Raw genomic sequence first — 25683 nt, forward strand, 5'->3', positions numbered from 1 at the left:
GTTTAACATCTAACCTAAATCTGCCCTGATACAACTTCAGGCCATTCCCTTGTGTCCTGTCACTGGCCACCAGAGAGGAGAGATCAGTGCTTGGCTTGCTAAACCACATTGACAACAGACATTAATGAAAAAATGCTATTGGAATAGTCATGGTCCAAGGGCCAGGCTGGCTGATGATCCCCTTCAGCCTCACCTCGGGTTTAATGACCCTTTAAAGCACATGTTTTTTAACAGGGTATTTTTTGCATCTTGAACATGAGGAATGCTCAATGTCACTGAGCATTGAGGAAAGGGTTATTCTCAGCTGAGGAATAGCTTTCTTGGGATTATGCAGGTGTCTGTGTTGGAAGCAAAACTTGTATCAATGCACCTGAGTCTTATAGCTTGGTTGCAATACCACCTAATTGCTCCACCTCTTCTGGTGTGGACACTTTATCTCATATTAAGCACTTCTGTCTGGAAGACTTGGTCCTTTATGGTAGGTAAACCCTCAGTTTGGGAACTTCATGTCTGGATTTCTTTCTTTTTATTTCTGTTTTTAAAAATCTACCTCTTTTCAGCAGTATTTTGTTCATAATTCTTGGGTGAGTTAAGGAAAGAAACACTGAAAGCGAAGAGTGACAGTAGGAAACACATGGTATGTTGCTGTGCAATATTTGTGTCAGAATTTGTCACATGAAGCAGTCTGTCCCAGAAAGGTGGCATTGATCCTACTTTATCATTCTGTTCTTTAAAAATTACTTATCAGACCACATGCCAGAAAATTATTTATACTTACTGAAGTAGTTCTCTGAGCAGACACTGGAGTTTTGCAAGTGAAGTATTTCTGAGTTTGGAATGGAAGGCTTACCTAAAGGCACAACTTGAGTACTGCAGAGGAAGGAGAAAAATAAATATGCTCTTGCATTTCACAAACAGTTGAAATTAACTGATGGAAAGGACTCAAAGACGGTAACTGTGATTCAGATGGCATCTCCGAAGAACATAAATTAGTGTGTTGGCAGCTGAAATTGCTAAGCACTTGCAAGTATTTGAGATATGGTGTGATATGTGATTTATTTTGGAAATTATTAGGGTTAGATTGAAATACAGAAGTCAGTATCAAAGAGTTCTACTTGGAAGAGTGAGGTGAGATGAAAAGGATTTGCTTTACTCAAACAAGAGGAAAATAGACATAGTTGGCCTCAATGTGGAATGCATGGCACTGGCTCAAGATAATGAAACTAGTCTGCCTATAATAAAAAAAAAATTCAGGGTAGCTATCCAGCCTGCTCTTAGAAATTAAGGAAGGCATTATTGACCTTATGAAACATAGTTCAGAAAGGAACTGAGTTCTGGACAGTACTGTATGCAGGAGATTAATGTAGTTCACTATTAAATGATATACTGAATTTCATCATTATATCCATTATTGTATTTGTACCTTGAAAGAATGTGCATTTAATGAGTGAAGTGCTGGATGTGAACCCTACAGTAATGTCTACATTTGATAGCATAGATCCTGATCAAAAATGACATGCTGGAAAAGGAAAAGTGAGAATGAAAAGCAAATGGATGCCCTAATATCTTTTCAACTTGATTCCGGTCTGCCACACACCTTCTGTGTGACCTTGAGCAAGTTATTCAAGGGCTAGACTGTCACAGAGCATTTGGGTACTTGTAAATGCACCCAAGTCACTGGCACAAGCTTGTGCAGTGTCTGCTATAGCTCATGACTGAGTGTCCTGAGGAGACAACCCTGTTCCTTTTAATATCTGCTGATTCTTATTCTGATAAAAGAATAAGATAACTTCATTAGTATTTAGAGAACATTGTCCCAGATCTAGAGAAGCCATAATCAATTCAGTAATGTTTATCTGAATCCTTAACCTCTCCTTTGTCTCTGTCTATCTGTGCAGGAGCAGTAATGTTCCACTTCCTCACAAGGGTGGGTTGGGAAAACTGGTTCAGGAGCATGAGGTGCAGAGCTACTGCAGTTAGTGGATGCATGTAAATAGGTTATGATGAGAAATGTGAAAGCAAGTCCATTATTAAATTTATACAGGGCTAACAGTGTAATCAAATTAGCCTTTGCACTTTCTCCTGTGCTCCACTTTCTGCATTAGAAAATCTCCATAAATCTCTGCAAAGCCATTTCATTTGTTCCCTTTAATGCTCTCCTTTGGTGTGATGCAAAGAAACACCTCAATACTTGCTAAGTAGCGAGCAGGCTGCAAGTGGTGCCAGCTGTGTCTGCCCCTCTTGTGCTCATGAGTGTGTACTTCCACATCTGACCCGGATTATTTTGCTGATCAGTCTAATCCACAGTGGCATGTGAAGTGATATACGCTGTCTCCTTGGGGACAGGGAACATTCCTCTGCCTGCAGTGGTCTGCTAACACCTGGGATCTGGCTCCATGGGGGTCACTGTAAGGCAGTGAGAGGGAAGCAGTGACACAGCATTTGCGAAGGGGAGAGTGTGCTGCCAGGTCATGGGCTTCTGGAAGGACTCTTATCAGGACCGAGGGCTGGTGATGATGCACTCCAAAAGAAAATGCCAGGCTGAAATGTCATGCTTTCTCCAAGCCTTTTTTGACTGAAACAAATACTCACATGTTTTTCCTATGTATTTTCACGGGTTTGGATCTAATTTCAGGCTGTAAATGAAGTGAGCAGATTTTCCTTAGCGCACAGTTGCCAATAGCTCCTGTGTCTTGTGGGGGTGGCAAAAGATAAATTGGTGCTGAGACCATACAAGTGACTGGGTTGTGAACTCGCACAGGCAGTGCTTTATTTACCACTTGCTCATTTTTCTTCATGCAGATTACGAGCTCGTTGGTGAACATCTCTGAGTGCAGAGTGAAGACTCCGGCAGCCCGAGGGGCACAGCCACGGACATACCTCCTCTGGCCAAGCGGTGGCCCACCTGCACTGGCTCTGTCACATTCCTGTCCCCGCTGGCTCCTGGCACTGATTTGTCTGCTGTCCACTGGGGCCCTGGCGATTGCTTTCTGCAGCCTGGAAAGGCTGCCGTGGTGTGAGTTGAACAACAGCCATTTTCTGTTCAAATTGTAGTTGCAGTCATGGTACTAATCCAAATATATCTACTATGCAAAGCTGCTTAGCTGCTCCTGGATTGCTTTTTCTTTTAATATGCATCGAGTTTTTGAACAGAAGGTAATTCTTCTGTTTCAAAGGGCTTGTGGGGAAAAACAAAAAAACCAAATTACTAAATTTCATTAGGGTATTCCTTAAAGGTGTCATCTTTGACTCTTGAAAGAAAAGGACTTTTCAAAGGAAAATGGAAATGCTTATATGCCTAACTAATTAAAAAGTTTGCCATGTTAGAGTGGGTCTTTTATTCCATTATTGCAATGAAGACATGGCTTTAGTGGGACTGTTTACACTTAAATTTAAAGTATGAAATTGAATCTTTTCTCGGATGAAGGCCATGTTGAATATGGAGATGTAATAAGTATTTCACCCTTACACTTCAGTAAAGGATAATGATATAGGGAATAGATTTGGCTGGCAGTTTTTGGTTGCTGAAATAATCTGAAGGATAGACTCATTTATTTTTCAAGTGTATCCTGTTGATGATAGGATAAACAGCACGCTAATGAAATGAATTGGCAATGCAGAATTAGAAGCTAGTCAGAACACAGAAATTATATGAAGGGAACTACCTACACAAGAGAGAAAATAAACTTGGAAAAAATGAGATTTTGCATATCTAAGTGGAAATAATCAGAAATGCACTAAATCCAAAGATGTCTGGTTTAATAAACAGTTTAAAATACATGTAATGGCTGACAGCAGATTGCATATGAAGTGGCAAGTTACACAGGGCAAAGCTGTCATTTCAGACACTATATTCAAAAGCATTTTAGTGACAGTTGTTTGTTATGGCAGTAGTATGATTTCTGAGCAAAATGTTATGATGGAGATGTTGGGAAAACTGGAGGGACTTTGTAGTATAACAGCATTACTATCACTCTACAGGAATGACTCATGAGAAAAAGATATAAAGGATGAAATATAGATTTTTAACTGAGTGATGATTAAGAGGAAATGCTGTTTGCATAGGTGAAAAGACACAAATGTAAGGGGCAGGAAAAAGTTAATGAGATGCAGAAAGAAAAATTTGAAACTAAGACAAAATATAGGCTAGATATGGGGAGAAAAGGCACGATTCTGAGATAGTTTAGGTTCCTGAATAGTTTGCAAGGTGACCAACCCCTTGTGATTCCCACAGTAAATTTGCTCAAAGCAATAGAAGATACACTCTTTGATGGGAAATAGGAAAGGATCGCATGTGATTGTCCAGCTTCTCTCTGATTACCCATCAAGGCTACCTGGGATGCTGCAGCACTTTGCTAAAATTTCTGTACTCTCTTTAAGAGCCTGCTGGGTGCACTGATGAGGCAAAAGCTTGGCAGAGGGGAGGGAGTTGCCTGCTACAGATTACTAATAAGATTGGCAAAACCAGAATGAGAGTTTTAGAAAACTGAGCCCCCAGCAGACAGGATTCACTATAAGGTGCATAAAACTGCAATACCTTGCATTTGATAACAAGGCAATAACCTCTTTATGAGGCAGCATTTCCTTTTTTATCAGCATTCAATGATGTCCAGTGAGATGATGTGGGATACTCTTGCTGTGTGACAGGCAGGGTGAGGATCAAAACAAATGTCGTGGACTAGGAGCTTGTTTCCTGTAGGAAAAAAAGAGGCAGCTAGAATGAAACCTAAAGCATGGTGGCTATTCTTAAATAGCTTATGAATCATATGAAGCTCATCTCAGTGTTTCCTAGAAAATTAAGATGTCACTAACATATCATCTGAAATGCCTCTAAATTATAAGTCTGGCAGTCCAAACAGCAGTTAGTGACTGTCAAACAGCATTGAAAATCGGGAGCACACAGCAATTTGACATGAGATTCTGTGGAGAGACTTGTCTAGCTACAGCAGCCTTGCCCCTCGTCCAGCAGAGGTGCCCATCCAGCTTGCCATTTTACTTGTTCTTTGTCATCTGATCATTTTTACTGTGCTAGCAAGGTGTTTTTTCTGATGTCTTTTTTTTTTTTTTTTTTCCCCTGCATTGTCCCAGTTTCTGGATGGCAAAGCTTAACCATTGGTTTTATGGATGGCAAATCCCTAGAAATTACTATTCCCCGTGGTGCTACTTCCCTTCTTAATCTGATGCAGGGCTGGGGTCAGACATTCTCAGCTGTGATTTATTCCAGCTGAGGATAGACTCATGTGCCATTTGGAGGGGTGGTGTGATAGCAAACCTCCTTTCAAACTTTGGACTTGGAAGGTATTCAAATAGCGAAGATCTGAGGCAGTGCTGTGAAGAGATGCATGCCACACTTTACATCTGGCTGGCAACTCTACTGTTGCACCTCATGTAAAGTAACAGTCCTTGCCTTGTCCTCCTGGTGGCAGTAAAAATGTTGAATAGCTTGAGGTAGAGAATCCTCTTGCAACAGGAGACTTTTGAAAATAATATGCATGAACATATTCCATATGTTTATGGAAGTAGCAGAGGTGTATATATGGGGTAAAGACATAGAGAAATATGCTGGCATATTAGGAATAAAAAATGAGTAATGTCAGTGCAGAGGGCTGTGTTATCTGAAGTTCCTCAGCTGAAAACTGCTTGTCCTCTTCAAACTGCCTTTGGGGATTGTATATTTTAATTGCAACTTGCTTGGAACCCTAGTCTTGAACGTTGCACCTTGAAGAGAGAGGGAGCCTTTTGCAGGTGCTCAACTTTTGGTTAGCCTTTTTATAATATAAATCATCAGGGATGAAATGGAGGAGGCAGCACGAGGTGAGCAGGACTCTGGTTAACCTTGGCTGGTTGCTTATGCACCTGCAAGGCTGGGTTTGGTCTTTATTGGCTCATCTGGAAGAAGCTTTCTCAAGCGAGGAACCAATGTGAGTGAATAAACTTCCCAGAATTAATTTCTTTGGGGGATTATTTGTTGTTGGGGTTTTTTTGAGTTTTTTGTTTTGTTTTGGTTTGGTTTTTTTAAGAGAGATGGCCCAGGTGGCAACTAGGGTTCTGACAGGTAAAAAACATCTCAGTGTAGAAGTGTTTGAACAATACTCTTGGGCACACGGTGTAATTCTTGGGAATGGTCCTGGGCAGGGCTAGGGGTTGGATTTGATTATCCTTGCGGGTCTCTTCCAATTCAGCACATTCTGTGATTCTCTAAAACTAGCTGTGCTGGATTCAAAGCTGTGCTCTGGTGGTGGCTTCGGGTAAAATACACCTGAAACTCATTTTTCCATCGGCTCCATTACGGAGTTTGTGGCATTTTTGCTTACCTGGCCAGGGGCGAGCCTTCCTCTCAGGCTTGCCAGCCTTGTGAGACCGCGGCTTTCCCGGCTCTGGGCTGTGGTGTGCGTGTGTTGATTTTGGCACCGTGACCCGCGGCTGCTGCGGGCAGATCCGCTGTTCCCCGTCCCCCCGGAGCGGGCTCGAGGGCCGCCTCGCAGGGACAGCGCTGCCGCCCGCTCCCTCGCACGGGCATCGCGGGCTGCGAGAGCTGTCCCTCAGGGCGGACACTCGCGGCGCGGCACCCGCTGCTCCCCGGGCTCCGGAGGTGCGGGGAGCGCCGTCCCCCGCACACGGTGGCGGCGGCGGCGGGTCCGCCCCGTCGGGGGCGTCTCCGCGGCGGCGCGGGGCCACCTCCCCATCCCCGCCCCCTGCCTCCCCAGTCGCGCCGGCGGCTGGACGGGAGCGGAGGGGAGCGGGTCCGTCCGCGCTGCCAGCCCGCCCCGTCCTGAGCCCACCCGAGGGGCAGCGCTGGGGGGGAGCCGCCGCCCCATGCGCTGAGCGGCGGCGGGATGGGGCCGCGGGGCACCGGCGGCTGGGCCGGCCGCGCCGGGGCGCCGGCTCCCGGTCGGACGTGCCTCCTGCCGCTGCTGCTGTGCGCCGCGCTCCGGAGCCTGCGGGCCAGCCCCGGCAGCGAGGGTGAGCGGACACGGGGCGGCCGGGCCGTCGGGGCAGCGCCCACCCGGGACGGTGGTCGCCCGGCGGCGCGCGGCTTCAGACTCGGCGGAGTCAATTTTGGAAGATTTTGGGGGAAGTGGAGACGGGTTGTGCGCGCGGGGAGGCGGGTGCCGTGGCTGGGATGCGGGCGGCGGTGCCGGGGCAGGGGGCTCCCGGCGAAGGGCGGGAGCGCGGCGCGGGGCGCGGGCAGGCTGGCACGGGCGGGTGTGCACAGATGCCGTGGCACGGGCGGGTGTCCACAGATGCCGTGGCACGGGCGCGATTGGCAGCGGGTGCTCCCTTTCTGCGGGGGACGGATGCGTGCGGGGTGGGTGCGCACGGCCGTGCCTGCTCGCCGTTTGGCCCGGCAGCCGCACAGGTGCATCGGTGCGGGGCAGCGGCGCTGGGACGGGGCAGCTCGCACGGAGCAGGGGTCTGGCGGGGCAGGGAGGCTCCCGGTGGGGAGCCCTGCAAGCGCTGGCCGCAGTGCGCTTACTTCGTGTCTTAAAATACACGTATAAAAAGGAGATGAAGCCGCGGCCGTGGCGGTGTGTAACCCGCAGCGGAGCGCGGCCGCTGGGGACGGATTTTTTTATGCCTTTGATCTCTGTGAGGCCAATGGCCAAAAACGCGTCCAGGCTTCTTGTCTAGTAGGATGTTTCCAGTCTTTGAAACTGGACTGGGATTTTTTTTCTCCGTGCATGGTGTGGGCACTGCTTGGGGCTTTCTAATATTCTTGGATCCGTGGGTAGGCTATAATGTGAAAGCAATGGGTGGAGAAGTTCAGCATCTGCAGGGGATGCCAGCGGCTCGAAGCAGGCTGGCGTCGTGATGCACCGTAATTATTTGTGAAACTCCTTTAGAAGGAGGAGGAGGTATGCAGGGGTTGGTAAAGGAAAACCGTACCAGAATTTCAAAGATGTGGCCTGAGGTAACCAGCTAGCTAGTAATTTATTTTCGAGCGAGAATAATGTGAATTGCGCTTTTTCTTAAAAAAAAAAAAAAAAAAAAAGTGCAGAGGAAGGGGGAAATACTGTTCCTCTGTGTACAAAATATCTAATGTTCAGGAAGTGCATTGGTTTGGGAGATGATTGAAGTGGTTTGGCTTTGCCTTGGTTAGATAAGAGTGGGCCCAATCCTTCTGCCCCCATGCAATTTCAGATGATTTCACCCAGGGGAGCAGTGCTGTTGAGATGGCGTGGCTGATTGAGAAGGGCTTTCCCTGTTACTCACCTTCGTTTTAGGAAGCATGCTGTCCTGTGTGAGCCCGTCTGCCACGATACCGTGCTGAGAGACCGACAGATGCTCCGAGCCCCATCTCAGTCATCCTTGCCAGTTCTCGGAAAAGCTGGATATTACTGACTCAGTCAACGGGACCATTTGCCGAGCACAGAGGTGTCTCTGCATGAACAGGCAGCTTCAGAATAGGACTTTTACATGATAGGGAACTACTGGAAAGGATTAATGAAGCTGCCTGGCAAATGGGTTTAGTGGCATCTTTACAGGGAGGTTGCAAGGGAATATTACAGTAATGACGAGCAGCGTGAGCGCTTGCTTCACGGTGTCTCTGCTGCTACTTTTCTGAAAACTGCTCTCTAATTTCCATCTCTCACTCAGTAAATGCAAAGCTAAAAAGCTGCTGCTAGGAGGGGTCTGACTGTGGACCCGAACTTGTTTTCAGCAAGTGCTGTCCTTCGCTGCGAGGAGATTTATTTGTAAACAAGCGTTATTTGACAAGTGATTCTCGCAGTACGTCTCCTTTGCCAATTGCCAGGGAGCAGCTCCGTGCCTGGGAATGGCTCACCCTGCAGTACCTGGAGCCCCGTGCATGAGAAGCATCGGGCAGTGAAGCCCTCCTGCCTGGTGGCGTGCGAGTTGACACTTGTCGCCAGTTGGGGTTTGAACTTGGCTGCTTCTGGGTTCTGATGAGAGAGCTTCTCCCCTGGGGTTGCTTCTTGGGCTGGCTGGGAACTTTATTTTTGCTGAGATGGAGGTAGCCATCTTAGACCAGTGAATAATGTTTTCAAAACATTGGTGGTATTGGGTTTTCTGGGTTTATTTTTGATTTATTATCGCTCATCCTACTCAGCGTGGGTAAGCAGCTGGCCAATAACCTGTGCTGTGTAGGCATGGAGCACATAAGTAGTTGCATAGATGATGACAAATTATCAGAATAATTTTTTTCTTTACCCCTGCATCATGTTTTTTGTTTCTCTAAATCTTACTATAACCCACAATGATTTCATGGGTTAAAATACATGCAGTTAATAATTCACAGTATGTGATGCTCTATTTTACCCTCTAGTGGAGGGAACTTAGGAGAAAATGCTTTAAAAAAATCTAAGTTATGATTCACAGGGGGGAAAAAAGTAAATTTATTGTTTTAGCTCCTTATCATGGAAGTAGTTGTTTGCATGGGCAGCTGAGTTTCAGAAGCTCCTGCCATTTTTATGGCGAAGTATTAAGTGCCCAACCTCTATCACAAATCTAGTCACCTTCATAGATAACTCCAAAAATGGATTGAAGGATATACATTGGGAAAAATGAATTAATTTTTCTCCAGCCTTTCCTGTAATAGTGAAATAAAACAGATTTTTATTCTAATCACCTTTCCTCAGTTTGTATATCAAAAGCAAAACATGTAGTGGGAGAAGAAGGCTCAATACTATTTCATGCATTTTCAAGTGCTGTTTAGCCATTGTTTTTAACTCTTTAGCAGAGTTCATTGTTAAAACCAGATACTTGCTTTTTGCTTTGAGTAAGCTTAAAAATTCAGAAATTAGTCCTGATGAAAATATTCCAAAGAGTACCCTGAAAGCATTGCACAATTTTGTGAAGTGCTGGTGTTCCAGAAGTGCATGATGGCTTTAAAATGCACTCCCTCTGACCATAGTGTCCGAGAGACAGCCCTGCAGTATTCGACTGGGCTTCCTGCACTGCCTTTGGTTTAAAAATGCATGTGTTTTAAATCTTTCTGTTGTAAGTACTAGGGTTTGGGAAGTGGCTTGTATAAATTATTTATGTGAAACACAATGAATGACGGATTTGGTTGAAGACTCCCCCCCTTCACCCTAAACTATATGATTTGTTACACTGCGCCTGTGGATTTGAAGGGGTTTGCAGATCACATTTGGTTGTCACTTAGATGACCTTAAAAAGTGTCATGTGGGCAAATTATTAAAATAATGTAATGTGTTATATCTGATTGCTTGTAACAAAGTAATTCCACAAGATATTTGCATAATTGTAATTAAATACAAAGTATATTTCATTTTAAGGCTTTTCAGCAGAAGTGCTGAGGAGGCAGTGCTTAACAATGAAGTGTACTGTTCAGCAAATCAAAAGAAATGCAGTTTGAAAGAATAACATTGACTTAAATAAACAGAGGTGAGAAAGGCAAAATGGATCTTTGGAGTGTGTTGTATTTGTTTTAAGACTAGAAGGATATTATTATTTTTTACGAAATCCTGCTTTGGTCCTTTCCCTTTTAATTGTTTCAGGGCTTTTTGAACCTTGCTTTATCTCAATGTATCATTTGTTATTTGAATGAATGAATAAATGAGTACAATTAAAGGGGTGGGTCTGGTGCTGGCAAAAATAAAGGAAGGCTGTGATTTGCAAATTATTCATGCCAGAGCCTGAAATGAGCCTACCTGTTCTCAGTGTGTTGATTTGTGTGTATATGTGTTGTCTCATAGTGGTATGTAATTTCTGTGTCATAGCACACAGATAAATGCATATTTAGCTGTAACATCACAATGTTTATCTTTAATTAGTGAATTAAGTCTTTTTCAGGAAGTTGGGTTTTTTTTGTGTAGTAAAAGCAGGTGGGGAAAATAGTCTTAATTTTCATATCAATGTATATAAATTAGTCTAATGCTTCAGAGAGAAATACACACTATGAGAACATTCTGCTTATTAGGTTGTACTTAGTAGCTTGGCTTAGTATGTCATGCATTCCCACAGCTATAGCATTTTGTGTAATTCTGTGGGTGTTGAGTGCTGCTGGCGTGCATATGCCTCCTGTATGCCGAGCAGGTAAGTCTGGACCCATTTCAGTGTGCTCACAGTGCCTTAAGGAGGCTTTAAGGAGTTATCAGTTCTGTATGTGGTGCACTGGAATGGTTCCCTGTGTGCTTTCCATGAGAGCAGAGCATAGCCTCAGTGCCATGTGTTTATTTTACTCACTGGAGTAGTCCCATTAACTTTTAAATTTACTGCAGTGGAATTGCTGGTATGAGGAAGGACAGCTCACGTCTAATGGTCTTTTTGGGATCCGTCTGATGTGTGATTTATGGCTTTTCAAGGGGTTTAGAATGACTCAGTCGTGGCTTTAAAATGGAACTACTATCCTTTTGACAGTAAAACAACATTTGAAACTCAGCACTTTCAAGTATATGACTAAAAGCATTGCTGCCTAATGACACGTTTTAAAAAGGGAAATAAACAATGGCAAAGATTGACTCCAAGATAGTGCCTGTTTCCTTTCAAAGCTCATCTTAAAAATTGTGATAAATAATAGAAAACAGTCAAACTGTCTCAAACAGTAACTGACTGCTTATAATGTGGTAAATTTTGATACTATAATTTGATGTATAGAACAGCTATTTGCACATCAATATACGGAGGGGTTAACTGGCATAGAAGGAAGGGAATTTATTTGGCTTGTGTGACAGATCCTTCCCCCTCCACTGTTAACTCTCCCACCACTGCCTCACTTTTTAGCTCCAGTATACAGTCCAGTTCCATGTCTGCTGCTCTCTTTCTCCTAAATAAGAAAACAAAATCTTGCCCACAGTGAAATGTTTATTTTTTGCACTCAAAAATGAAAAGCTTTTTGCAGCAGGCTTGAGGGAGGCACAGGTGCTGAGGTAAGAGCAGGATTTCATAAAATCTGGGAGAAGTTGAAAAGGTGGGACAGCTTTTGACGTGGTGCCCTGCGCTCTGTTCTTGCTGGTTTTATGCTTTCCATGCTGCTTCTGCAAGAATCCTGGTGCCCAGCATGTGCTGAACAAGCTCAGAGCCCTTGACCTGGGAAAATCCAGCTGATTTAGCTCAGCTTAGTGATGGTTTTGCACCCTGATGGCTTTAGGGTCTTGGGCAGGCATGGGTCTGTTAGATCCCCCAGTCTTTCTGACTTGGAGCTGCATTTCTAGAGGTCCATTCCTGTAAGTGTGAGAGTGTGCATATACTTGAGTAGAGATGAGCTTTAAACATTGCTCAGGGATGTTAAAATAAAGAGAAAACAAACTTTTTTTGCAATTAAAAAAAATATTCTCACTTTCTCCTCAGGACTAAATTGAAGTCTGTATATGGAATAAGGGTGAAATGAGAGAAACCCCAAACACACACAGATTGGTCACTTTGTAGAAGCACTGAATTTCTTAGTTAAGTGCTTGCTTTTACGGAGGAAAAAGTACTCACTCAGCTCTTGAGTAGATACTCAACCTACTACTGTCCATTAAAAGGTTTAAAAAAGAATGTTGTTCTTATAGTAAAACATGTAAACGCAGAATTGAAATCTGTCACAAATGCACCTTTCTGAGTAACCATAAGTGCTGCTGAGAGATGAGGCCTCATTTCAACCTGGATGGACTTGAACTAGGTATTTTCCTTTACTCAAGAGAATGTTGCAGAAATACTGTGTTAATTATTGCATTGGAAGGAGCAATTTTTTTTAAACTTTCTCTTCACTAAATTGGTTTTCTTTGATCTCTGCCAGAAAAACTGATGTGTATTTAAAAAGCTTGTAGAGAATTCTTTTTTTCCTCTGAAAATATATTTTATTCTTTAGACGTGCCTGGTTTTTGGCAGAGGCAGAACGGGGAGCTGGACTGTCCTTTGTGTTCACATTGTGCCTGTCCCTCACTCTGCTCTGTGACTAGCTGGACACTGAGGTGACAGGTGAAAGCGTTTGATGCCCCAGCTGCTTTCACAGCCAGCTGTATTGGCAAACCTGAGCGCTGGCCTTCAGTGGCTTAAGTTCTCTCTAAGGATTTGTTACACTTTGAGTTGTCTCTTTGACCTATTACATCTCTTACAGTCTCAGTTTTGGTGTTTGCTGTCTCTTCGGTCAGTGCATTACCTGAACCTCTCCAAAGGTTTAATGCACTTATCCTCTTGGAGGTGGAAAGCAATTACCCCTATCTCCTGCAAGGAAACTGGTCCAGACCAGGCAATCAGGAGGAGATGTAAGCACTACTTGAATCACAGCACCGGGCTGCTGCTGGGTGTGGTAGGTGATGGGTGGGTGGCTGTTTGCAGAGATGCAGAGCATATTGCCTGCTGTGGACAAGGGTGCTGGGAGCTGCAGGCTGCCCTGGGCTGTGTGTATGAGCACAGCTTTCCTGCTTCTGCCTTGCAGAGAGGGCTGAAGATGCTTTGGGCCAGATTAATCGCCATGGGAACATTTCAGTGCATGCTCTTTCACCAGGAGTGGTGTTGGTGGGAAAACACGCTCCTTATCTCTCCCTCTTCCCTGGTATTTGAGTTGTGCAGCCGGTGTGTTAGGAGGACTCTGACCAAGTCGAGCTGCTCAGGTGACCACTGGCTGGAAGGATGAGTGATGCCTCCTGGAGGAGGTGATACTATAACAACAGATCTGGGAATTCCCCTGGGAGCTGATCTGGCATCCCTGAGGAGGAAGGGGATTCTGGCTTCTTGTCTTCCCGCTGGCAAGCTCCTGAGAGTCAGTTCAGCAAACCGTGCCTTGGGGATGTGCAGGGACAGCAAACAGTACCCTCAGAAGCTGAGAGCTCCTCAGTTTAGGTGGCTGTGTAGCAGGTATTGAGCCTGTAGGAGTGAGGACAGAACGCTGGGCTTGCAGGCTTTCATGTCATTTTGGTGCAGGGGACAGTATTGAAGTGTTTCGCCAAGGTGTTAACTACTGGGTTCTCTAACCTGGATCACTTCATGTTAGAAAGAGATCAGAACAACCAGTCTGAACTTTGTAATTCCCAGAGGGGATAGAGGAACACCTGAGAGAAAATGAATTATTCAGCATCAGTAATGAGTATTTATTGATGCTTCTTAGTGGACTTGTATCACTTCTTAAACTGTTTGTCCCAAAACAGTGAAACTATTTGGGGAAATTACCTACATACCTGCTTTTGTAAGATAATTTCTAAAAAACCCCAATCATATTGGTTTATTCGTCTTTGCTTTACTAATACTCAAAAGCAAATTCTTACAAAAATGTGTTGACAATATGCTGTTCCCACTAGCAACCTCCACCCTCTTCCCTCAACAGAAATAGAAGGGATAAACTGTCAACCCCCCTGCAAAGCCAAGAGATCATTTTAAACATTTTTTTCTCCCAAATGCTTGCTAAGCATTATGTCAGTTCCTCTTATTTTCTACTTGAATGAATTCAGTGGCAGCAGAGTAGTCATTATTTTTAACAGGAAGGCTTTATTGGTGGTGGACAGGGAGGTCTTGCAAGTCCACTGGTGGTGAAAGCTGACAGCCTTGCCAGGTCTGGACGTACTCGTGCCAAATTTCTTTAGTGTAGTTATATGCATAACAGAATTTGATCTCAGTGTCTTTTAGGACACCTTTTAGGAACAGAGACCATAGAGACTGTATTGCTTTTAGTTGTTAATTTAGGGAAGAAGGTGAGATTTCATCTCAGCCCTGCTAGCAGGTGTTTTGATTGCACTGAGAAAGTGTTGGGGTGCTAGCATTGGGCTTGACTGTGCATGTGCTTGAGGAGGTGCTAGCTTTAAGCAGGGTCTTGAAGAAATTGCTTACTTCAGTGGCTTGCAGATGCCTTGACAGTGCTTGGAGGCCCTGATTTGCAGGACAGCAGATCAGGTATTTTGTTGCTCCATGCAGGCTGGTTGTCAGGTTCAGGTGCTGGTTGCACGTTGCATTCAGTGGAAGCTTCTTTTTCTTTCTTAGTGGTAAAGCCCAGATGGCTACCCAAAAAAGTGGTGCTGCAGCCAGCTCAGAAGTCTGCTGTGTTGGTACAGTGTTGGTTCCAGTGAATTTGATGAGTAAGAATGGAAGCATTGTCCTGGCTTTCTTCACAGTGAATAAACCCTTTTCAGTTAAGTGTTGATTTTGGTGGAAATAGGAGTGGTTACCATTAAAGAAAAGCAAGCCATTACTGGAGTTTTTAAGTTCCAGGGACTTTGGTGTCAGGCTAATCCAACCACTTTCTTCCTTTAAGTAATGTATGGTGGGAAGAACAAATGACTGCCTCTTGTTTTGACTGGAAATTTTTGTAAGGAAAAAATCAACAGTTTTCTGGTTGTTTTAGTGGGTCAGGTTATTGAAGTGAGCTTTGGGTCTCTCTCCCTGGTGCTACAGCTGGTTCTATGCACATGGGGAAAAAATGCAGCCAACCTGAAGAACTTTGTCAAAGGGCAATATCATTCCCTTGTAAACAGTGTGTTCAAGCAAATTACAGATGTAATGCAGAAATTACTGGATTAAATTCTCTAGTTGGTGTTATGATTGCAATTGTCCATCTGGCCTTAAAAATCTGTGAATCTGTGATGCAGATTCAAGCATTTTGGCACTTGCTATAAAAGGGAATCATGATAACTTGGATCAGAATGAAGCCAACATAATAAAATGTAAATCTGCAGTTAATATTAGTTTGCAAGTTCATTAAGTAGTGTATACTTTCCTCCTCCAGTGGGCTATAAATAATAGGTTCTGCTACAGCTTGCACTCTGATGTAGCTTGTTTCCACTGATGGAAATATTTCAGAGGCTCTTGCCTCTGTGTTTTGTCCCTACTCAATGTAGCTAATTAATTCAAGGCATCTACTCCCTGATGACCTTGATTTCTTTTGAGAGTTAGATTTTTTCATTTGTTGTTGCTTTCTTGGGTTATTTTTGACTTTGTCACTTCTTGGAGTACCTTGGATATACACTTTTTAGAGAAACACTTGGCACAACAGGGAAAACTTGGACAATGAATGAACTGCAGCAATGAATTACAATGAAATCAGTGAAGATTTATCAAGCAGGAAAACTTTGACCCTTTGTGATGATGAAGATTCCTCTGTTGTCCATGTGTCTTGGTAGTGCTGTGACCCCTGGAAGTACTGGAGGAAGGAAGGGGGTGTATGCATTGTAAGGAGAAACCAGCTCTGTTACAGATGATGCTGGCAGCTGTGCCCCCTCCTTTGGGTAGAGGGGGGTAAAGGCATGAAGCTTGGTGGAAAGTCTGTGATGCTATTCTTCTGATGACCTGAGATGAAGTCTCAGGTCAGATGAAGACCTCAGAAGAGGTCTTCTGAGACCTTCTGATGAAGTGCAAAAGGCTGCTGTCACATCTTGTCCTGCACCTTGACCCCCATCCAGCAGAGCGTTTCACCTCGTGCTTAATTGTCAGTGAGTGTTCCTGTGAGAGGTCTCTTTAAATGTAGTTGTTCCCACGAGCTGTGAGTGTTGGGTCAGAGCTGGGGCTGCCTTGACCACCCACAAAAAGGTTGGAGCAACCTTGTGTCCTGCAGCATGTGTGGAAAGGGGGCCAGGAGCCTGGAGGAGGATGTAGGAGCATGACCTTCTTTCACAACAGACTTCAGCTTCAGGCTACCAAAAATAACATTCAGATTGCTGTTCAATTTGTAACAATTTTATTAAAGAAGAGTTTTCCTTCCATTGTTAAAAACAAAACATTTTTAGTGAAGTGTTAATTTTAATTTAAGTTTAGTTAGTGTTAGTTGTTTAGAAATGTGCTACTTTTAGAAATCATGTGATGTCTTGAAATATTCATGCAGGCTTTAAGGAGGGTTTCTTTACTCCTGTTTATTTTGTGATGGAAAGTGGTTTTTAGGGTCAAAGAGGATTTTCTTTCCCTTCTGTTTTAGGTATATTTCAGTGAGATAAAATAAAAAGAGATTCTTATGGCTTTACATACGGCTTTGTCATGATATAAATTCCATCAGCTTTTGATACCCTGACCATTTTGCCTATTCTAGAGCTCTTAGGGTATACTTTGGTAGAGGATGCCTTGTGGGAAACCTTAGCTAGCAGATGGTGCTAGTGAAGAGCAGGATTATTCTAGTGTATGATGTATTGGAAATCAGCTCAAAGACCATGGCAGCTCTGGAAAGTTCAGTTTTTGTATGCCTAGAGAGACTTTGCCCCGGTGTAAGCAGTGAAGGATTTCCTGGAAGATCTTTAGATACTGAAATGGCAGGAGGATATGTAGCGGGTAGGATCAGAAATAGTCAGTGTTTTAGTTTGTTGGTGGGGCATTTTTTATTTTTAGCTTGGGGGTTTTTTCCCCACTTGAAATTGGAGTGAAGAAAAAATACCCAACACTCCAGATGATCCTGCTCCAGCCCAAAGCCACAGGAGCCCTCCCACTTCACTGGTGTGATCAAAACAATCCATGAATTGGTGGCTTCTGCTTCAGGCATTGTACCATCATTTCAAGCCTGTCCTGCCTTCTCCTGGGCAAGCCTCTGCTGCCCCATGTTTTGGGTGGCTGTGCCAGGCGGGGAGCTCTGCTGTGCTGGGGAGTGTTGGTTTAGGTCAGTGTTGAATTTCATGTGCTTCCTCCCAGCCACGGTCCCTGTGTAGCCATGGTTAAGCTGCTCAATGCCAGTTGTATGACCATGACAAGGACATTTGAGTAAAAAACTATATCCAGGCTCCCTGACAGAGTTTCCCAAGTGAAAAACCACTATTAATTCACCAGCTAGAGTTCAGGGCAAAGGTTTAGATCACGTCTGTTTTTACTCTAACTTGATTGCTCACCTGTAGTAACCAGCCTGTCTGAGAACAAGAGTGTATGCAAACTCCCCAGGCTATTATTCTGTATTAAAAAAAAAAAAAGGGGCTGTGGTATGACTTTAGACTTAATCATCATTTATCCTACCCTGAAGGCATGGAAGTTAATGATGATATAGATCTGTGTGGTTTTGTGTTCCCCTTGACTGAGCATTAGAAATAATTAGGGCTTGTGGGATGGATCCACTGATGGTGGAGATGAGCAAAAAATATTATATATTACCTTCCAAGTTTGCTGGCAAAGATACAGGTGCTAAGTGTGTGCTTATGGGGTCTGAGGTTTCTTGCTTTTTTGTTGAGGTAAAGCTAGCTGGTGCTGATGAGAAAGGAAGTGGGGATAAAGGACTTCTGTTATTTTGGAGCCTTTTAAGATTATGCGCCAATCAGAGCTGCTAGTAATTTCTGAAGATTTTTTTTTGTCTTTTTCAGTGTGGTTAGCTCTGCAGTATCCCAAGTGCTCCTGAGTATAGCTCTGGGTTATGCCCATGGAGTAGGCAGTGCTGGGGCAAGACCAGGAATCACCAGCTGCACAGGAGCTGGCACTAGACTTGTGAAGTTTGGAAGCCTTGCACACATAGCGGGTGGTGCTCCTGAATTACCTCCTTTGGTGTCCTGAGTGCTTGGATTACTTGGTTATTAAACAGCCACAGCCAGATACATGCTGACAGTCATTACAGGTTGAATAGGGAGGAATAGCTCTGTTCCTGTTTTCCTCTGCTCCAGGTATCTATTTTACCTGCTGCTTGCTCACTGATTCTTCCCCGGCCTGGCCAAGTAGAATTTTTTTTTTTTTTTTTTTTTAAATAAAAATAATTTCAGCAAAATAATGTTCCTGCCAGCTGGAAGGTGGTGAGAAGAGCTGGTGCTGAGCATGTCTGGGCTCGTGCAATGGGAGCAGTGTGTGTTCCAGTGACCTCTGTGGCAGTGCAGGACAGGAAGGCTGCTCAGAGAGCATCCCCAAAGTGTGCAGAGCACCACTGCCACAGGGAACTCCTGCAGCTGGGCTGTTGGAGGAGACACCCCTCCCTTGGAGTGGGGGATGCCGGGGCCCTGTTTTGAGGCTGCCCTGGGGTGGGATAGTGACCTGCAAATGGTGCCAGTGCAGGACAGACATACTGGAAGTGACTAGGGAGGGTGCTGATGGGGAAGGTGCAGACACCTTGTATCTCGACAGAGCAAGTGATAATTTGTGTTTAGATGCTAGAATTTTGGGGCTTCTCAGAGCAAAACATCTCTGTCCTTGGAGGTGGTTTAGGTTACTGGCTAAATACATTCATCAGAGCAGATCGATGCAGTGCAGTGGTTCAGATGCTGCACTGTGGAAGCAGCCCTGAGCAGGGTAGGTGATAGCTGCTTGTGGGGCAGTCGGTGTCTGCTGTGCCTTCCAGCCCCTCTGAGCTGTCTGAGCCGTGCTGGGAGCCCCTCTGGTCTCCACAGCAGCCCAGACCCAAGGACAGCTTCAGGTCACTTGTCACTTTTGCCTCCCTGGCACATGAGTTTTGAGTTTCTGCATGGTGCCTGTCAAAAGGTGTATTCCATCCTATTTATTTATGCAGAATGCAAGAGGATGCAAGAGGAATTGAGTCTTTTCTAGCTGGGGATTTAGTATTCATCTCTGCTAGCTGACTCACTAGCCAGAAAATTCCCACTGACTTGACTTAGAGTTGAATGGGCTGTATTATCTTTTCATATGCAGAAAATTATTTTGAATTGGAAGCTAATAACAGCAATTTAAAAATTGTCATTGATAGAAAGATAATACAATATTTAGTTGTATCATGTTCTTTTTATGATCTGATGTTCGAATAAAGCACTTTTTCTGCTTTTTCCTTAATTAGCGTGTCATGAAGAAACTTGTGACATCAAACACAGCATCTAATTACATTCATTAGTAGCATCTCCAGGACAACTTTTAATTAAGTTGTACAATGTAGATCAATACCTGTTTTGCATCCATTGCAACTTAACGACAGGAATATACTGTTCTGCACAGTTTAATTACAGTGAGTGTAATAGAAGGAATTTGGGTAAACCTGCCATTTTAGCAACTTCACTGCTGTCTCTTCCTTTTTAAAATATCATACAGTTGTAATAGGAGATGTGTTATTTATGTGTGTCTTATTTTGAAGAATATTTTGGAATCATTCTTTTTATCCCAAGAAAATAAAATGTAGTTCAGGAGCACTTGGATGGCAGTGCTTGGCTTCAGCTGAAGCAGGAGAAATTAATGACTGTTTTACCTGGAGACTTCATAAGGGGAAAAACTGGGCATAACTGGGTGACATATCTAGTGGTAGGTGACAGCAGTACTTTTATTTTGCATGGATTCTGGGGTGGAAAGCCACCTGATTGTATGTTTACTTACTGTGAATATAGTCCAGTGTAGTCTCTTGAGTATTGCTTCCACCACATGTCCTGTAGTTTGGTAGCATTGACAGCTTCCAACTGTTTCTGCTTTTGGCAGGAAAAAGCAATCCAGAAATGAAAACCCTGAGCCACCAAATGTGTTTTTTGCTCAACATCACAAAAATATACTTTACCAGGCAGAGCATGTATGCCTTGTGATAGTGTCCTGCATTAATACTTGCATACATTATGAAAATGTGTGGATAGACAAATCACTTTTAAGATAAGTGTTTGCCCAATCTGAGAACTCTGTGTTGTATTTTTTGTGTTTTGGCCTGATTTTTTGTACAAGGGACTACAGCAGTCAGCCTGCAGTGCAGTACAATGATAAAGGCCAAATTGATTTAGAGAATTTTGGTGTTTTTTCCAAATTAAATCAGTTGCTTAGCCTTCATTTGTTTTTAAATATTCCTTAATATTTTAAAGGAGCAAGCTTTGCAGTATAGTGTTCTTCTGTATTTTCTTACTATGCCTCTGTAAATGGTGTGACCCTGAGGGTTAGTTATGATACATACCTTCCTGAAATTTGTGCATACAACCTGTTTGGATTTTTTTCTGTAGCAATCTTTAAGTACCTACATCGTTGCAATTCTAAAGGAAAGAGCACAAAACCTCAGCACCCATTTCAAGCTTGTTTTTGGTCCAGATAGTCATGTGCTAGATAGTCTTGAAAGTCCAATTACCAAAGCTTCCAGTGAGCACACAGGGTGGAGGTCAAGAACTGAAGACCCAGGGAAGTCACTTCCTTTTCAGGAAGGATATGAGTACAAAAAGTGAGGTCTTATGCAGGCAGATATACTGAGAGAAGTGGGTGTTGTGATCTGATGAAGTGTGCTAGTAAGATAGACAAAAGTTGCTCCTAAATTGAGGTTTTGGGTGACAGTTGATTGTCTCTGAATCATCTTCTGCCTAGGAGATTTAGAGCCCTGGGTGCAAGAGGTGAAAGCTCAGCACCAGAAGCTGCTACTGTTTTTCTTAGCTGAGTTGAGTTTGTGTGGATTTAGGCACTTCTCACTTTCTACCCAGTATTTCAGGTAATAAGAGAGGAAAAAAATGTTACAAATTTGGTAATAGGGGTTTTTTTGCTGTTTAATGTAAATTGTTGGTTGCTTGTATGTAAAACTATTCATGAATTTTTGTGTGTAGAAGAAAAAAGAGCCACTGCCTAGCTTATAATGAAGATGTCAAAAACTTGGAGGAAAATATGGAAGAGGAAGAAAATTAGAGATTGCCGATTAGATTAATACTCGCACATATAATACTTCAAAAATTAAATTCTTGATTCATTTTTGTCCTGATGGCCTGATAATGCCAAAAATATGTGGTACCTTAGAAGAAATGTGTATATAAATGTGCACAGATGTTTGTGAGTGTATATTTGTACCTATATACCGTATGTCTTACGCATACACATAAACACAGTGTGTGCATCGTGTACTTATTCCCCCCAGAAGATCAAAGTCCTAAGAATGTGCAGGATCTGGCTTTTGCAGAAGTTCAGTGCATTTGCAACTTGGTTTCTGTGGCAGATCTCAAAGGAATAAGCTAATGGATAGATAGAATAGTTTTCATTGTATGACCTCATTGTTAGAGGAGTTATTGCATTGTTATTTTGGTTTACAGAAATCCAGCTTCCTTGGTTAATTATAAACAATCTGTTCACCAGAGCATCCATACCTTGAAGTATCTGCTGAAGTTTGTATTCTGTCCGTGTTCTTTAACAGTTTTTCTCTTTTATTTTCAGTGAATTTACTGGACTCACGTACAGTAATGGGAGATTTAGGATGGATTGCCTACCCAAAAAATGGGGTAAGTCTCTGCTGTTGTTTACTTTCTCTCTCACAGATTATACTAATTGTTGCCATTTGGAAAATAGACTACTGGGTTTAAAAACTCTCTAGAGTGATTTGTCGGCAATGGAGGGGAAAAAAATAAATAAAACAACAAGCTGTGTCTGAAGAAAGGGAACTGTATGGCTAGGGGATTGATTTATTTATGCAGCAGAGCCAGCCACAAGTATTAAAAAAATAATCATGAGTCAGCCTCCTCATTCCTCCCTCCTCACCAAGAAAATCCATGAGGTTATTTAAATTTCTCTTAAATTATAAATTCTTGGGTTTTTTCTTGAGCCTTTGCGGTAAATGTGGAAAACAATTTTTTGGAAGTTCGCTTCTCAAGAGCAAGATCTGGAAGATGGCTGTTAGCTTTAAATGAACAAGGCTGTTCACAAATACATCTCAGATTCATGGTAAAGTGCTGGGACCTGATAACACTGAAACAGGAGCTGAGTTCTAAGCACCTTGAAGAGCTTCTGTCCCTTACCATTACCTATATTAAGAACTGTACGGCCTCAAGAAGAGACAATTGAAACAGCAATGTCTGTGAGTGAAGGGAGGGTGCCGAGAGGATGGAGCCAGGCTCTGCTCAGTGGTGCCAAGCAAGAGGCAAAGGGCAGAAACTAGTGCTCAGGAAGCTTCACTGAACATGAGGAAGATCTTGGTTATTGTGTGGGTGATCATGGGTTATTGTGTGGGTAACAGGTTGCCCAGAGAGGTTGTGGAGTCTCTCCCTCACTGAAGATACTCAAGAACCCTCTGAACACAATCCTGTGCCATGTGCTCTGGGGTGGCTCTGCTTGAGTAGGGAGGTGGGACCAGATGACCACTGTGGTCCTTTCCAACCTGACCCATTCATGTGATTCTGTAGCTGAAAGAACCTGGCCTCCTAATTTTATACTTGAAGTAAATGGTGGAGTTTAGATGCATTAATACCCTCCAGTGTATCTGCTTGACCTGACTGCATCACACGAGCAGTCTTGGCTGTGATTTTTGGTCTTTGGTTTGGGGCATCTGCAATGCTGTACTGTGACAGAGATTTGGTGCAGTCTTGAAAGGTTATTTTCTGTACCGTGCTGGGTATTCCTGTCAGTTCCTGAAAGCCATGAGCACTGTGTGAGGTGAGAAAGCATCCTAAGTTAGAAATGCTGCATGACTGAGCCCTCCAACAGAGCAAGTCTCAGGAATGTGTTATTCCAGAGTTTTAGTCACCAGATGAAACAGACTGCATAATTGTCTTGGACTCCAGTTGGATTGTTATATAGATGGTGTTTATATAAAATTCAGCCAACCTTGCAAAAAAAGTATATATTGGACAGTAAATTAAAGTCTGGCTTTCCATATATTCTGTGTGGATGAAAGGTTGTGGAAATGGCAGCCTCACTTGGACAAGCTGCAAGCACTGGTTACAGCAGTGATCTGATTTTATTTTCAGTTCATTCCACGATCTAATCCTGTTAGGGTTAGTCTCTAACCTTTTTTTTTTTTTAGTCTATTGATTTAAAGCTGAGACTTTAAAACTTACTCTGCTTGCTTGTGTGGGCATCAGAATAGCCAGATATGCTGGCTGAGCAATATTTTGGTGCCATGGTGCACCATAAAAGATGCCAATATCCAGTTCTTAAAGAATGGTTTTATTTGTTTTTTAACTTTTTGAACATTGTCTGGTATTTTTCCTGTGGTATAAAGCCCAGTTCTCTTCTATCCCAATGCCCCTAAAAGAATATCAGTAGAAAGACAGGCTGAGAAGTTCATACTACTTTTGAGTCTGTATGTATAGATGAGTAAATCAAAAGCTGACTATCCTATACATAAGCCACAGTTGTATCTTTTCATTATTTAGGGAAACCTTTCTATATTTACAAGCTCAGTTTCCAAAGAGCACATTGAAGTACGCTCAGGAATGCCAAATTAAAGGTTACTGACTCAATAGGGAGAGGGTTTGTTTTTTGTTTTTTTTCCTTAATTAACTTCTGCTTTGTGTTTAAAAGTGAATTAGGCAGTTGGTTTTCAAATTTCCAGAAATCTCATCTTAATCGTCTTTGTTTTCATGGGACATTATAAAAATCCAGGAGGTTAGTCCAACTGTCTTTTTTTTTCTGACTAATATATTTGCAGTATTTTATGAGCACTAAAAAAGGTCTTCACAGAGGTACTTCTCTAACTGCTCTATCTGCTCTGCAATCAGCTACGCTGCAGTTACACACTCTTTGCTTAATTTTTTTTTTACAGGATCTACCTAATATAAGTATTCAAAGTCACTCTTGCATCAGGATTTGAATTTGGAAAAGGAGGGAGCTTTAACTGACATCTGATATAGGCATTCTCATGTGTTTTGGGGCATTTTTATACAAATTTGTTACCTCAGGATGTTCTCCTAGGGAAAATTTTCAAGGTCCCTGTATCTGTCTGCACAGTCTCCCATGAAGGAAAGGAGCAAGAATGTCAGGATGTGTCACACTTTGCAGCTCCAGAGTGTGTGGATACCAGCCACGTTCTTAAGTAAGCTTTGTGATGTGTGGTGTTTTACTGTTGCTGGGAACATGTGGAGTGCAGTCACTTTTCAACAGTGGTGCTGTTCCAGCTAAAGACACATTGGTTCTCATCCGGTGTTGCTGCTTCTCCACTTGCTTTTTATTATAATCTTAATGGAACTGATATACTTTTCTTAGAACCATAAGTGCTAGAAGTAGGAGACTGTAGCGGGGCACAGTTGCTGTTAAAGAAAGCAGGTGTTTAGTCTTTGGCATGGTATGGGAGTGCTTGGGAGAAATTATGTTCGTATCACAAAGGCTTAAGCTGGTAGGTTTTGAAAACAGATTTCCACATGTAAAACAAACAAACAAAATCCCACAAAAAGCCCCTACCGAGACAATTGGCATAAGAGGTCCAGGCAAGCCAAATGAACTTGCTTTTGGCAGAACCTTTGTAGATATCATAGTCTAAACTTCTATTACAGCTGTGTGCCATGTTAATTTTTGTATACTGAATGTTTAGAACATTTCATGCTCCAGAAAGTTACAGTTGCCCTTGTTTAGTCTCTTGTTCTCCTCATTTTTGCTGAACACAATGGGAAAATGTGATCTAACGTGGGACATGAAAGCAGCATTGTATAGGAAGGAGGCTGACTCTCCAGCCTGGAAACAGATCAGGAATGAAGCTGTTTTGTCCTCTCATCTCAAATGAAGAAGCACTGCAGCAGCTTAAGTCCCCACAAGATCAGACCTTGATCCACTGCTGAACAGTGTGTGCTGGCTCATCTTGTGAGAAGTGGGTTCTGTGGGAAGGGAGATGAGCACTTCAGTGACGGCTGTCCCCTGAAGCGCTGTGTATGGCGAGGCACTTATTTGGTGCTGGCTTGGGTGGTGGCCATTGTCCTTGCAGCCTCGTTGGCCTTCATATTCCTCATGCACACAGAAGGTAGGAAAAAATCCCCCTCTTCCTTCATATGGAGTACTGAAGGATGCAGGGGTATGGGATGACTGAAATGTGCTGTGGCCAAGTTGGGCTTAGAAAGAAAGCCTCCTGGTGTGGAGAACCAGCTGTGGAGCAGGAGAAAGGGCTTTCTTATTTCTGCTGCTTTTCCCTGAAGGATAAGAAAATTGCAGTAGTGTGGCTTCCTGGCTGCCCTGTGTGGGTTCAGCTGCCTGCAGCAGTTGTGCAGTTAGCTCTTAAACCTGCATTTCATCTGCTAAAGCATGAGCAAAGTT

General features: G+C 43.2%; 1 protein-coding gene across 10 annotated transcripts in view; it reads left to right on the top strand.

Annotated features, from left to right (window-relative positions):
* The first annotated feature begins 6707 nt into the window (after positions 1-6707).
* The window catches only part of EPHA5 (EPH receptor A5), a 191196-nt gene continuing 172220 nt past the window's right edge, over positions 6708-25683 (top strand). For all 10 annotated transcript variants that reach the window (XM_041479823.1, XM_041479825.1, XM_041479827.1 and 7 more), the window contains exons 1-2: positions 6708-6963; positions 21883-21947. In XM_041479823.1, the coding sequence (XP_041335757.1) occupies positions 6837-6963; positions 21883-21947 (192 nt within the window). In that variant the 5' untranslated portion in view covers positions 6708-6836. The remainder of the gene's footprint in view (positions 6964-21882; positions 21948-25683) is intronic.

Source organism: Pyrgilauda ruficollis, unplaced genomic scaffold (assembly GCF_017590135.1).
Source record: "Pyrgilauda ruficollis isolate IOZ18807 unplaced genomic scaffold, ASM1759013v1 scaffold5, whole genome shotgun sequence".
Classification (NCBI taxonomy): domain Eukaryota; kingdom Metazoa; phylum Chordata; class Aves; order Passeriformes; family Passeridae; genus Pyrgilauda; species Pyrgilauda ruficollis.